At 39.3% G+C, this 12,717-nt stretch overlaps 2 protein-coding genes across 2 annotated transcripts in view; one reads left to right on the top strand and one right to left on the bottom strand.

Moving 5' to 3' along the window:
* Positions 1–2,359, bottom strand: part of atm (ATM serine/threonine kinase) — a 32,154-nt gene extending 29,795 nt beyond the window's left edge. Inside the window, exons 1-6 of the mRNA XM_010790815.1 lie at positions 2,234–2,359; positions 1,874–1,982; positions 1,653–1,771; positions 886–1,031; positions 582–746; positions 253–418 (exon numbers count right to left, since the gene is read on the bottom strand). Of these exons, the coding sequence (XP_010789117.1) occupies positions 253–418; positions 582–746; positions 886–1,031; positions 1,653–1,771; positions 1,874–1,945 (668 nt within the window). The 5' untranslated portion in view covers positions 1,946–1,982; positions 2,234–2,359. The remainder of the gene's footprint in view (positions 1–252; positions 419–581; positions 747–885; positions 1,032–1,652; positions 1,772–1,873; positions 1,983–2,233) is intronic.
* A 361-nt stretch (positions 2,360–2,720) lies between these two features.
* The window catches only part of npat (nuclear protein, ataxia-telangiectasia locus), a 14,560-nt gene continuing 4,563 nt past the window's right edge, over positions 2,721–12,717 (top strand). The window contains exons 1-13 of the mRNA XM_010790812.1: positions 2,721–2,887; positions 3,694–3,812; positions 3,923–3,983; positions 4,514–4,586; positions 4,723–4,763; positions 5,148–5,393; positions 5,671–5,716; positions 5,926–6,034; positions 6,209–6,309; positions 7,213–7,294; positions 7,946–8,042; positions 8,145–8,261; positions 9,055–10,287. Coding sequence (XP_010789114.1) covers positions 2,851–2,887; positions 3,694–3,812; positions 3,923–3,983; positions 4,514–4,586; positions 4,723–4,763; positions 5,148–5,393; positions 5,671–5,716; positions 5,926–6,034; positions 6,209–6,309; positions 7,213–7,294; positions 7,946–8,042; positions 8,145–8,261; positions 9,055–10,287 — 2,362 coding nt within the window. The 5' untranslated portion in view covers positions 2,721–2,850. The remainder of the gene's footprint in view (positions 2,888–3,693; positions 3,813–3,922; positions 3,984–4,513; positions 4,587–4,722; positions 4,764–5,147; positions 5,394–5,670; positions 5,717–5,925; positions 6,035–6,208; positions 6,310–7,212; positions 7,295–7,945; positions 8,043–8,144; positions 8,262–9,054; positions 10,288–12,717) is intronic.

The following is a 12,717-nucleotide window of genomic DNA, read 5'->3' as shown; positions in this document are numbered from 1 at the left end:
TTGGCTTGGGGATGGAAAGCAAACCGGCTGAGGTGGATCTGAGGGACCGGGGTGGTTGGTAGAGGATGAGGAGGTCAGTGAGGTAGGGGGGGGGCAGATGGTGGAGGGCTTTGTAAGTGAGGACCAGGAGTTTGTAGTGGATGCGGTGTGAAACGGGGAGCCAGTGGAGTTCTTTGAGGACCGGGGTGATGTGATGCCAATACAAAAAAAATACACAAGAGGGCCTTTTTAAATGGTAGTATAAATCTTTACCTGGCATTCATCAATGCTTTGGAGAAGAAGCCGAACAGAGCGTGGTTGAATCCTTCAGTCTGCATGCAGCAGCCCTGCACCAGGGTGTGGATCACTCTGCTCACCAGGACACGGTTGATGGACTTGGATGAAGAGTTGAACAAATCACAATACAAGTCCAGAAGATCTAAGGATCACACATATAAACAAGGGCATTTAGTAAACTCATTAGGCCTACCTTGGTACTAATAATACTGTGTACTGGAAAACAACAAATAAGAGTAGTGGGAATAATAGGCAAATAATATTATGTATAAAATGTTTGGAATATATATGAATTTCCCACTCACTGTGCCACTGTTGAGGAGGGATGTCACACCAGTACTTGCGGACAGAGAGGATGTCCTTTACTAAGAGACTGCTATAATCTTCTCCATAGGCTGAACAGGTGTATGAGTCGTGCAGGACGTCCATCACATGCTTCAGTATCTCACTGCACTTTAGATAAGGCCCGCCTGCAGAGACAGAGACACACGCTGTAACTGCAGTCACAAAAATGTGTTCAACTGCTATTCTGTTTACTACTCAGATGAATGAGTCAGGTGGAGTAACTTCTGAAATCTATTGCTGGATCTTACAAAACTCCACCCTTACGTTTGTTTGCATAACGAATGAAGTATTTGATCAAGCTGCACACTTCTGCCATCTTCTTCTTCCGGATAGTCAGAGTAGTTGCTGTGACGTTGGATTTGCTTGATTGCATGCTTTCTGTCTCCTTTTGGACATAACGCTGTAGAAATCTGACATGGTAGAAAATACAGAGTATTAATAATAATGCAAAATAAAGCTTTATTTGTACAGCAGTTTTCATACATGGGATGCAGCTCAAAGGGCTTTAAAAATATGACAAAATTCACTGATATAATTACAAGGAAGTCAAATTCGCAAGAGAAAACTAAAATAAATAATAAATCAATAATCTTAAGGTTCACAAGAGATAACATACTGAGTATAATTAATACCCAGATAAGACTAAATTAATTAATCCAATACAAAAAAAACTATAAATTGCAATAAAAAAAACAATCAAATAGAGTTTCAAATCCATTATTGTTTAACAAATTTGAATAAATCACAAATTCTACACAGTACTCTTAAGTGCAGAATGTTTACTTTCCATTGAAATCAATGGGCACACTAAGGTTTCCAGAAGTCCGCTACATTTGATTTGTAAGTGATGAAAGGAAACAAAAGTCAAACTCAACAGGTGAGATGGAAACCAGTTAAGCCTGTTGTCTTGGCAGGCAAGCATAAAAGAAAATAACAGTTTTTGCAAGTGTGCATAACAATCATACAGAAGCAAGACATTGCTGTTATTACACTTTACATGCATTTGGTTGCACATGCACCGAAAAAGCTACCTGAAAACAGCATCCCATGTGAGTTGCTTGGAGCCTTTAGCTTTGGATCCTGAGGCACGATCCAGCTCCTGCACAACATCTGGACTTCTCAGCAGCCGTCTGAAGCGCTCAGCTTCTTTCTGCAGGCATTAAGAGACAACTGTCAAAGTGTAGGAATGCTGACAAATGCAAATATTTCTCATGTTATTGTTTCAATGTAGTTGACATGCAGGTGTGATTACCTTCCTCTCTGTTGCTTTGTCATTCTCCAACCCCCTGCAGCAAACCAGGAGATCATGTAGAGCCAGACTCATTTTGCTTGGATGAGGGCACACCTTTCATCAAAGTACCCTGCCAGAGTAAAATGTTATACAGATTATACATACATACAATACAATGACTTAGCCCTCTTCTCTTAAGCACTCATGAGAAAGTATTTACATGAGAAATGGCAGTTTAACTTCCTTTAAGTTAACCTTAACATAGTATATCACCCTCTATTCTGCCTGGCCATGTAGACAAGCTTCTCTATCTACACAACATTGCCAGAGTAGCTTTAAATGTCATTACCAACCAAGCGTCCATTCAAACTGTTTACTGACCTCTTATGGATGCACTGTCTGGAGATACAGAGCAGCCACACATGCATGAGTTGATGTTAGCTGAAATGCTGCTTGGTTAGCCTGCTGTTGTTATATCCCTGACAACTTTGCCATCTTGACATGCGTTAACGGACACGCGCACGCAGGCACACGCACTACAGCACGCAGGAAATTCCCGCCCCAGCATCAGCAGTGATGAAGCCACATAACTTCCTGGTCATGGCTGGAGCGAGTGAGTCCGGTTACTTTAGTGAAAACGTTAAAACAAACGTACTGTTTGATTAGGTGAAATGTTATTGAAGGTGATTAATAGCATGTGTGAGTCTTGTTCGGTGTATTACACTCATATTAAAGTACATATAAGCATGTAGGGTGTAGTTGAGTTTCATGTTTCAAATTGGACTACAACTCCCAACATTGCATTTGGCGGATTTCTTTTTGAAGCTTCCGGGTTATACTTGAGTTCCCCGCCTTTTGAGAAAGCGACAGTCGTCTTCACAATAACACAAGGGACGGTTTATTGATTTGACGCGATTTAACGGATTAATGAGAGACTTTTCCTAAATATGGAGTTACACAGCTAACCGGTGACTGTTTGTATCAACCGACAGGCAGCCATGTTGCTACCGTCCGACGTCGCGAGGCTTGTTTTGGGTGAGTGTGGTGTGGCAGAGATGTAGCTGTAGCTATTAGCCTACAATGATACTGAGCCAGAGGTGGGAGAAGTACTCAGATCATAATAGTAGAAGTACGAATACTCTGCTTCAAGTAAAATACCTGCATGTAAAAGGTAACTAGCATCTAGCACTAGCATCAGAATATACTTGTAGTACCACAAGTACTCATTATGCAGAATTGCAGATTGTCCCATTTCAGAATAATATATATGATATGTTTTGATTATAATTATTGATGCATTAAAGTATTTTTAAAGCTGGTAAAGGTGCAGCTAGTTTTAATTACTTTGTATTCTGCAGGGTAGCTTGTGTAAAGTAAGTAACGGTACAAAAATAAATGTGGGGGGAGTACAAGTACACGATTTATCTCTGAATTGTAGTGGAGTCAAAGTACAAAGTAGCAATGCTAATATCTCAAAATTGTGCTTCAAAACAGTATTTGAGTATATGTACTTCCTCTACAATTCAAATGTAAATATTGTTATTTTACTCTACTACGTTTGTGTATTAACGGTTACTTTGCAGATATAGATTAATAAAAAACAATATGATCACCACTTAAATAGGACTTTAGTTACAACTGGATTACATGCAAATGCTAGCCAGCTGTAAATAAAGTAATTAAGTATGTTTAGATGCCAGTACTTTTTTCGAAAGTATTCCTACACTTGGTTCTTCTACTTTTACTCGAGTATAAGATCTGACTACTTCTTCCACCGCTGCTGTTGACCGTTTGAGCTTCTTTTTTTTTTTACTGGATGTTGGTTAATGTCCTTCCTCCAGGCTACCTCCAAGAAGAGGGACTGTCCTCCACATCCCAATCTTTCATCCATGAGAGCCCAAACCTGAAGGAGTATGCGGAACACTCCACAGAAGATGGGACTATTCCTGCTTGTGTGTTTGTAAGTCTGTCCCTTATGTCTCTGATTCCAACCTTTTAACAAACTGCCAAATTCTAAATCTCATAAAGGTTCATCTGTGATTCATGGTTTGTTTTTCCTCCACCTCACAGTCTCTCTTTGGGAACGGCCTAACAATTATCCTAAATGAGTATGTCGCTACCAAGACAAAAGGTGAGCTATATTTGTATTAATTTACTCCTGAGCCCCTCCACCATTTACATATGTGTTTCATACAGTTCATTCTACATATCCACATACTTTGATATATTGTGATTTTAAAGGGTGTCAGCTGGAAATTAGCCATGTTGGCTAAAGCTGCCCCATTTCCTGTTTTTTGTGACAGTTGATCAATGGGGACTGTCCACAACACTATAAACAAATAAACTAAACACCTTTTATATATTATGAAAGTATACAGTATTTATTTTACTCTCGAGTATAAAAGTCACATCACGTTTATCTTATTCTCTTTTATATGTAAATATTTTTCTTACTCCTACCTAACTTGTACCTTTTATGTCTGTTTTTTTTGGGCTATTATATTTGTTAATTTCCTTTTTATGTCTTAAGTATAGTAGTAGGTTGAATTGTTAGAGGAGCCTGGGGATTACTATTTTCATTGCCAAAACCACACTTTAGCTATTGTGCATATGACAATACATTTGAATCTAATGTGTCATGCTTGTGTTGTTTTTCAAAAGAGTCTGCTCATGAGGTGCCTGCCATGATGACGTCGTTATGGAAAAAGCTAGATTTTACACTCAACCAGATAAGGTAATGGCGTTTAAAATCTTCAAAACACTGCAAATATTTAAGTAAACTGACAACAATGTCAAATCTCAGTGTTTTCTGCTGTGTTGGAACTTCATCACTGATATCGTTTCATTATTATTCCTTACATTTTAAATAGGTCGTTGCAGAATTCACCCTCTATATCAGCAATTCAAAGAAGTAAGTCTCTTATTGGTTTTCGAGTTAATATGTTATTGTTTACTCCACTACAATCTTTGCGTTTGTGTTACGATTTCTACATTTGCCTGAAAGATAGCTTCCATAATTCAAAGCTAATTGTGCGATTTTCTATCCACTATTAATATATATTATGGTATATATGTATATATCTTTTCTACTGTTAATGTTTTTTGCTGTGAGGGGGGAAGAAATCCCAATTTTGGATGAATAAGTGTCTGTCTTCCTTCCTTCCTTCCTTCCTGCCTTCCTTCTTCCCCATGGCTGTCAAACTATGATTCTAGATTAAATACTATCTCAATTAGGTTGTAAGTTCTCTGTTTGCCAGGGTTTGCTTTATATTAATAAGCCTTTTTCTTCCTGCAGCACGTTCACGCGTCGGTGTGGCTAACATGGCCAGACAGCGGGTGTTGACCGTGACTTCAGCTGGTAGTAGTGTCCTCTGCTCATCAGTGACTGAAGCCAGCTCCATCATCAGCCCCTCAAACATCTCCCACAGCATACTGGGCCACTCCACCCCCGTGAGCTACAGCACCACACACACTCGACCAGCTGCCGGCGGGGGCACACACCAGCAGTTCCAAGATGTCAGCCGCTTACTGAATACCCCCAGTGAGTATCACAACACATGCAGTACTCCATGAATGTTTTGAATCAATCAATTGACAACAAGCTTTCCCTTCTATTTAAAAAAAGTCTTCACTGATTTGATACGGTAGCTGAAACTGACCATTTCATATTAGAGCTATTATCTTTGAACTACAGAAAGTGCAATTGTTAAATCCCATACATTTGTAACATTAATTCCTTGTATTTTGAAATGTCTGCAAGCTGTCATTATTCTCAAAAACAGTGCCTTTGTATGATGTGCGACATGTGTCTATTACAGGGGATTCCCTAACCCAAGGCCCCATGTCTCCTGGACGACGGAAATGGTAACGATAACAATTATTGCTGTATTGAAGTTGAAGCCATCCCATTATGAAGAGAGCGTAGAAGAGGCACTGTGTTGTCCCACTGACCCAAATGCACTTGACAATGCTGCTCTCTTTTTGCGAACGTACAAAAGAAGATGTTAACAGTAGCCCTTTTTATAAGAGTGCATGTTGAAAGACACTTCTGTATTGTTTTCTGTTGCCTTCAGGGACACCCCCAGGAAGAGAGGGGGGGCTCAGAGTGGCTCTAGTGCCCTGGCTGTCGGTACTCCAAACGCCGAACCCCAAACTGAAGAGGCTGCAGATGAAAACTTTCCTGTAAGTAGATCTTTATGCAGGTGTGGAGATGTCATACTGACAAAGAGACTTCTCACTCATGCAATAATATAATCCATCTTGTGCAGGGAGTTCATGCTCAATCACTTACATTGAGTTTTTAGGAAATATATGCGAAGAATTTAGTGAGTATTTTTAACATCATCTCTCTGTAAGCCTTCACAGCAAATCGTGATACAAAATGCCCGGGACAAGATATTGGGGGACAGGTCGTTACAAGAGAAGCTCGCTGAAAACATCAACAAAATCCTCGGAAAGTAAGTGTTGAGTTTCCAGCCTGCACTGCCTCACTGTGCTTGTATTATTTTCTTGTAACGGACCATTTATGATTCTGTCATTCTCACTCAGGACATGACTGACAACATGGCTGTTGCAAGTTTGTGGTCTAATATTCAATATCGAGTGAAGTAGGGCTGCTCGATTATGGCAAAAATCATAATCTCGATTATTTGGGTCAATAATTGATATCACGATTATTAAAAACGATTATCCATTCACTTTGAAAACATCCATTTATTGAAAAAGTTGACAAGTTAACAGTTGATTACCCTGAACTTTAACTGAAAAACCAATACAAAAAAAAAAATTGTTTTATTTCGATTATGTTGTTTTCTTAATCGTTGCAAACCAAAATCGTAATTGCGATTAAAATACGATTAATTGAGCAGCCCTAGAGTGAAGACACTTAATATTGAATCTACATTAACACCCTTTAATATTTTATTCGGCTTTCAGATGAAGACCGCAAGTAGTTAATAAATACAACTATTCTTCTGGCTAAAATACATATTTGTATGTATTATCAAGGAGTAATCTTAATTTAAAGTGTTTGAAGAGTAAATTAAAAATACAATTTCTTTTGGAAAAGATTATTGCCACAAAAAATCAAAAGGTGGCTCAACACAACATGACATGGGAAATAATGAGCTCGAACGAAGAGTGGGTTTAAAGGAACAATAAATATGCCATGTTGTGTTTTTGTTTGTCAACCTATTTTTGTTTGTGAAATGTTGAAGTGATCCTACTGACTATCTTTATTTCTTCTTTTGTCTGAGAGATGGGAATGTCATCTCCTATATGTTATTGTTATGTCCATGTTTGTGTCTTTAGCCTGTAAAAAGACATGGCTGTACTCATTTCTCCTCTGTTCCATCTCTCAGCGAGCCACCACCCCAAACTTCTAAGGCCCCATCGAGTACAATGGAGGTAGACCAGTCGATAGATGAAATCCTGGGATTGCAGGTGCTGAAATACTATATATATATTCATATCATAACGGTCAAATGTATGTATATATAAAACTATTCAAATTATGTTCAAAGCCCCAAATCAACAATTACCTCATAATACCCAGGGACTTTTCACACGGGGAGAAAACATACACATGTTGAGAGGAAACTGCATTTTCAAAAAACCACCCGTACCTATCTAAACTGAAAGTATTATTTAGGAGCCAAATCATTAATGGTTATGAGCAGGACCTGTAAAATCCCATTTGTTATTTCTTGTAATTGTAAAAGTAATTTCTTTCTGATTGTTTTGTAAAAAACAAACAAATTAACAAGACAAACATGTCGCTGATGACCTAATATTTTATTTATAAGGAAAATCTATTCTAGAGGGGTTAGGACCAGAACCGTTTTTTTTTAAAGCTTCTTCTTACCCCTGTTGAACATGGCAGAGACATTGTTCTAATTATTATTATGAAAAAAAAAAAAGGTATACCGGTGTGTGTATATATATATATTATTATTGTTGTATGTTTTGTTCCTGACATGTTCAATAAATTGACTTAAAAGATTTTTATTTTTTTTCAAAAAATCAACCCATTAGCCTGTGCTTATTGTCCTGTGTGTTGTTTCATTATTTCCTGACACATGTGTTCACGTACAGGGGGAGATCCACATGAGTGACGATGCCATCCATGACATTTTGGAGCAAACGGAGTCCGACCCAGCCTTCCACGCCCTCTTTGAGCTCTTCGATTACAGTAACTATGGCCTACATGGCATTTACTCCCTTTTTAATTGGTGAAAAATGCAGTGCAAAAACCAACTTTTTTTAATAACGTTTTTTTGTTTTTGTTGTGCAGATAAAACCAGATTCGCTGCTGGTGATCAAGGGGACGGAGATATTAGCAGTAATCCAGGGGAGAGCAATGCTGCTGGACCTTCATCTGCCATCGGACTGCTTCTAAGTTATGATCCAGGTATTTTCAGAATCTCTAAAGAGGGACACAGAGATGTCATCTTTCATTTCTGTCGGCCTCAGGTCAAGGCAGGTTTCTTGATTCAACAGTTTAGAAGGGATCTTCGTGTTCATTAAAATGTCGCTGTAACTGTTAGATTTATGATTTTGGTGCAAATTCAGAAGGAAGGAAGCTTCTCAAGAATAGTCAGTATCAAAGGAGACTTCTCTTCAGGGGTGTCAAACTCAAGGCCCGGGGGCCAAATCCGGCCCGCGGCTTCATTTTATGTGGCCCGCAAGAGCTTGCAAAGAATATAATACGTTTATTATACGGTTACATGCCGCTTTACAGAAGCAGGTTGCCAATAAACTACATGTCCCACAATGCATCTCGTTTTGGGACATGAGCACTGAAGAGACTTGCTATTATTTCCCCAAACTTCTGCTTTCAGACGTAGTTAATTATGAAGTTATTACCCTATCCGATAATAATCCAATGCAGAGGCAATATTGTAATATAATTATAAATAATACATTATTTTATATATATATTATATATTATATTTTTTATATAGTCTTAAAGTTACAACCAACCCTTTGAGTGCAACCATAATGCTAATGTGGCCCGTGATGAAATTGAGTTTGACACCCCTGCTTTACACAGAGAATATGGTTTTGTGTCAAATGCTAATTGATAATGCTGATTTTTTTTTTTTACATAAAATAAAAATGGCTATACCCATAATGAAGACAGAGTTGCATAAAAACCCAGACGGGGACAAATAAACATCAAATATTTTTGTTTTATCTTTCAGACACTGCACTAAGAGATGCTAATGCTTCAGATTCAGCAACCATGAAGACGAGAATTGGACCGGAGCGTAAGACCAGGAAGTCTTCTGCCCCCACCTTGTTAAAGAAGGTCCTTGGACCCAGCGGTAGAACATCCAGGATTGAAAACAGCTCAGCCAGACTGTTGGTGAGCCTCGGGGGCCACGCAGGGGACTCAAACAGAAAACAAAACCCCCCACCTTTCCAGAACATTGTCTTTGGAACGCCAATGGATATCGATGAAGCGTTGCATACACCTCCCCCTCCGTCAGACATTATGGACACTGCTATTGCAACTGTATCAACCATTCTTCCTTCTGCTGCTTTTGCGTTAGCCCTGCCGGAAGCAACTGCTAACAGAAACCAGGAGCACAAACAAGCTGAAGGATCTATAGTGCAACCTGCTATAGCTCCCTCTGGATTTTTGTTTCCTTTACAAGTGGAACTGAACAACACTCCAACGTCAAATGCTGACCTACCTCATACGTCACTCTCAAGCGGTGTTAAAGACAACTCTTGTACACCTTCTTCCAGCGGTGTCACGGTAACAACTGCCTTACTTTCATTAGTGGCCACTGCTGCAACGTCCACATCTCATTCTACCTCTGCAGCACTTACAGCTGCACTCCCCTCCCTCCTACCTGTCATACCCACCTCCTCCTGTACCCCAGTTGGTTTTGCTCCTAAACCTCCAACCACCCCAAGCAAGGCTGCAGCGGATACCAGTAACATAGTGTCTCTGGAGATCATCATCAGCGATAACCAGGATGAGGATTCTTCAAAGGGAACGGCCACCAATCATGCCCTTCCTAGCATTTCTGGAAACAAGATACCCACCATCTATCTCTCCTCCCCAGTGAAGTCCTTGAGGTGTCCTGGCACACCGAGGGCCACGTTGGATGAGGCTGCTCTGGCGGTTTGTGGCTTACAAAACTCAGAGGCTCATGGAAGTCCTGCGGGCTGTAAGGCTGTCGTTGTATCTCCATTAAGAGGGACGTCACTGGCTCAGCCAAATTATATATTTCAACTCCCGCTGGATGCAGCTAACCCCGAGCTGCAAGGAGCCGCCACCAGCTACTTCATTTTGACTGAAGCCCCAACGGCAGATTCTCCAAACAGACCGGTGCTGCTGCCTGCTGGGGCCTCGGTGGGACAGCCTTTGCCCAATAACCCGTTTGGGGTGACCATACCAACGCGATCTCGTGGCTTCTCAACAGGTAAGAGACCACGGTGGTTCATTTCAATAGACAGAAATTATTCTCACAATCTGTTATCCAGGGTCTCCGCGGGTTCTTAAAAAGTATTAAAAGTTGATAAATCAATTTAGCGAAAATTAAGGCTATTAAAAAGTATTAAACGGCTTTTTCCAAGGTATTACATTTTGTAGCATAGCAAGTATATACATTTTCCAAAGAGGTTGTATTCTACAGCTTTCCTAAATGTAATCATTGCGTAGGTTTGTAGTGTGATTCTGTGTAGTTTATTTATGGCATCCCGTTGGATTTGACGTCATCTGAACAGGACATCGCACGCTCACTGCTTGATAGCACGCAAAGATCCGTTTACGCCAGTTGCTAAACAACATCGTTATGGGGAAATGCAAGTTTGCGTCCAAATGGTTGGAAGATAAGGAGGAAGGACAATCAATACTGTATATAGTAAATGTGAGGTAAAGTGTGTCGCCAATATAACCGGTTAAAACTCCAAGTGGCAATGAGGTCTTAAAATGTATGGAAAGGGTCTTAAAAGGTATTACATTTTACTTCAGGATTCATGCATATACCCCACTTTAAGACATATTGCAAATTCTCATGGATGTTTGTTAGGTCATGGATTTTGTATAGTATACCCTATGCAGCTATTCACTGAGCCGACAAATCCTCTGAATATTGAAACATTCCTGTTCTGTACTTTTTGTTCCGTTTCTGTTTATTTTTGTATTCTCAACAGAAGGCATCAAGGTAAAGTACTCTGTCAATGAATTATTGGATGTTGAGGCGAGAGATGGAGAGAAGGGCGGAGAAAGACGCTGCAGATTTGTCAGTAAGTTTGCCAGCTGAGAAGTTATCTACTCTCTGCTTTTGGAAAGTAATCAATTTCTGCCTCTTCTGCTAGAAAACAGCTTCACACTTTCTCTGCTGCAGATTTACTGGCACCCTCGGCCATACTTTATGCAGTCCAGGTCCATCTCAATATAATTTATATGTTTCGGGGTTACATTTTTTAAAGTGGAGTGGTAGAGCGCCAGTGGATTATTTATTTTTTTGGTTAATGTAAGGACCTTGGATCTCAGAGTGGCTGTGAGGAATTGTTTTTACACTGAGACAAATGCAGTTTATTAAAGTATTGTAAAATGGCAAAAGATCAGAAGAAGAAAAAATAAGAATAACACAGGTGAGGTGAGTTTTTCATGTTTTTTATGATTTCAGTCCTGCTCCACACTACACATTGTTTGCTCAAAGTCCATTAATACAATCAATTCCTGTCAGAAAGAAAACATTTTAACATAAACATAAAATACCGCCTCTTACAATCATATGTTATACATTAAGTAGCGCAAACAGATATTGAAGTCTAAGGGGTGATACGTTGTCAATAAAACTAATACAAATTTGATGTGAGTTCAGAATCAGGTTTATTGCCAAGTAGGTTTACACATACGCAGAATTTATCTTGGTGTACATGGAGTAAACATAAACACAGTAGAAGACGACAAACAAAGAAGATAAAAAGTAAGAAAAACATTTAATTTAATTAATTAATTAAAAATATGCATTTTTAAAACTATTATGTAAAAATATAGAATATTATTTACATGAAATATGAATATACCAAGAAACTACGTATGGTATACAAATGCACATTTCTCAGAATAATAAAATATGTGCAGTAGGGTGGTCCTTAGTGCCATGTACAACCATCCGTAATTTGTTGTGATAATCAAGAAATCTCTCCTAGTGAATTTTATTCTAATTCCAACAACATTTACCCCTCCCTCATCGACCGTGAAGTTTAGCCTCAGTAGGGTGGTCCTTAGCCTCAGTTGCAGCACGGTGGCTGCAACTGAGTTCTGGGGGTTGGAGCTTAGACTTTCCGACATTCAATTTTAAGGACCACCCTAATGTGCAGTACTGTTATGGCAAGTGGAAAGCTGTGTACTACATAGCCGTTAACAATCATATGTTTTACAGATAAAACAACAGAGTTTTATATTCCCTCAGGGAAAAAGGGAAAAAGACACCAGAAAAACTATAAAACTAAAACGAGTTAAAATAATAAAAACAAAATAAAATGAAACATGCTTCATCTAACACGTTGTAGTCCAGTATACCGACTAGGGACAATCATATTCATTCATAGGGATTCAAGATAAAACATGTTTATTAGAAAATATGTACAGCATTGTTACTGGAAAGTACCTACATGAAAAAAATAAAACGCATTCAAAACGACAACATGTGAAAATGGATTGTGTGTGTTTCTCAAAGTGACTGTTCACTTGCTCATGAGATGTTTCAGCCAGTCGACAGCCTTGACATCCCACTCCTACATCTGCAATGGAACACACCACCTGCGGCTCCACACACACACACACACACACACACACACACACACACACACACACACACACACACACACACACACAC

Source organism: Notothenia coriiceps, unplaced genomic scaffold (genome assembly GCF_000735185.1).
Source record: "Notothenia coriiceps isolate Sejong01 unplaced genomic scaffold, NC01 NC01_scaffold00034567, whole genome shotgun sequence".
Taxonomy (NCBI): domain Eukaryota; kingdom Metazoa; phylum Chordata; class Actinopteri; order Perciformes; family Nototheniidae; genus Notothenia; species Notothenia coriiceps.
Note: the sequence above shows the minus strand (reverse complement) of the source record. Positions and strands in the feature narration are given on the sequence as shown.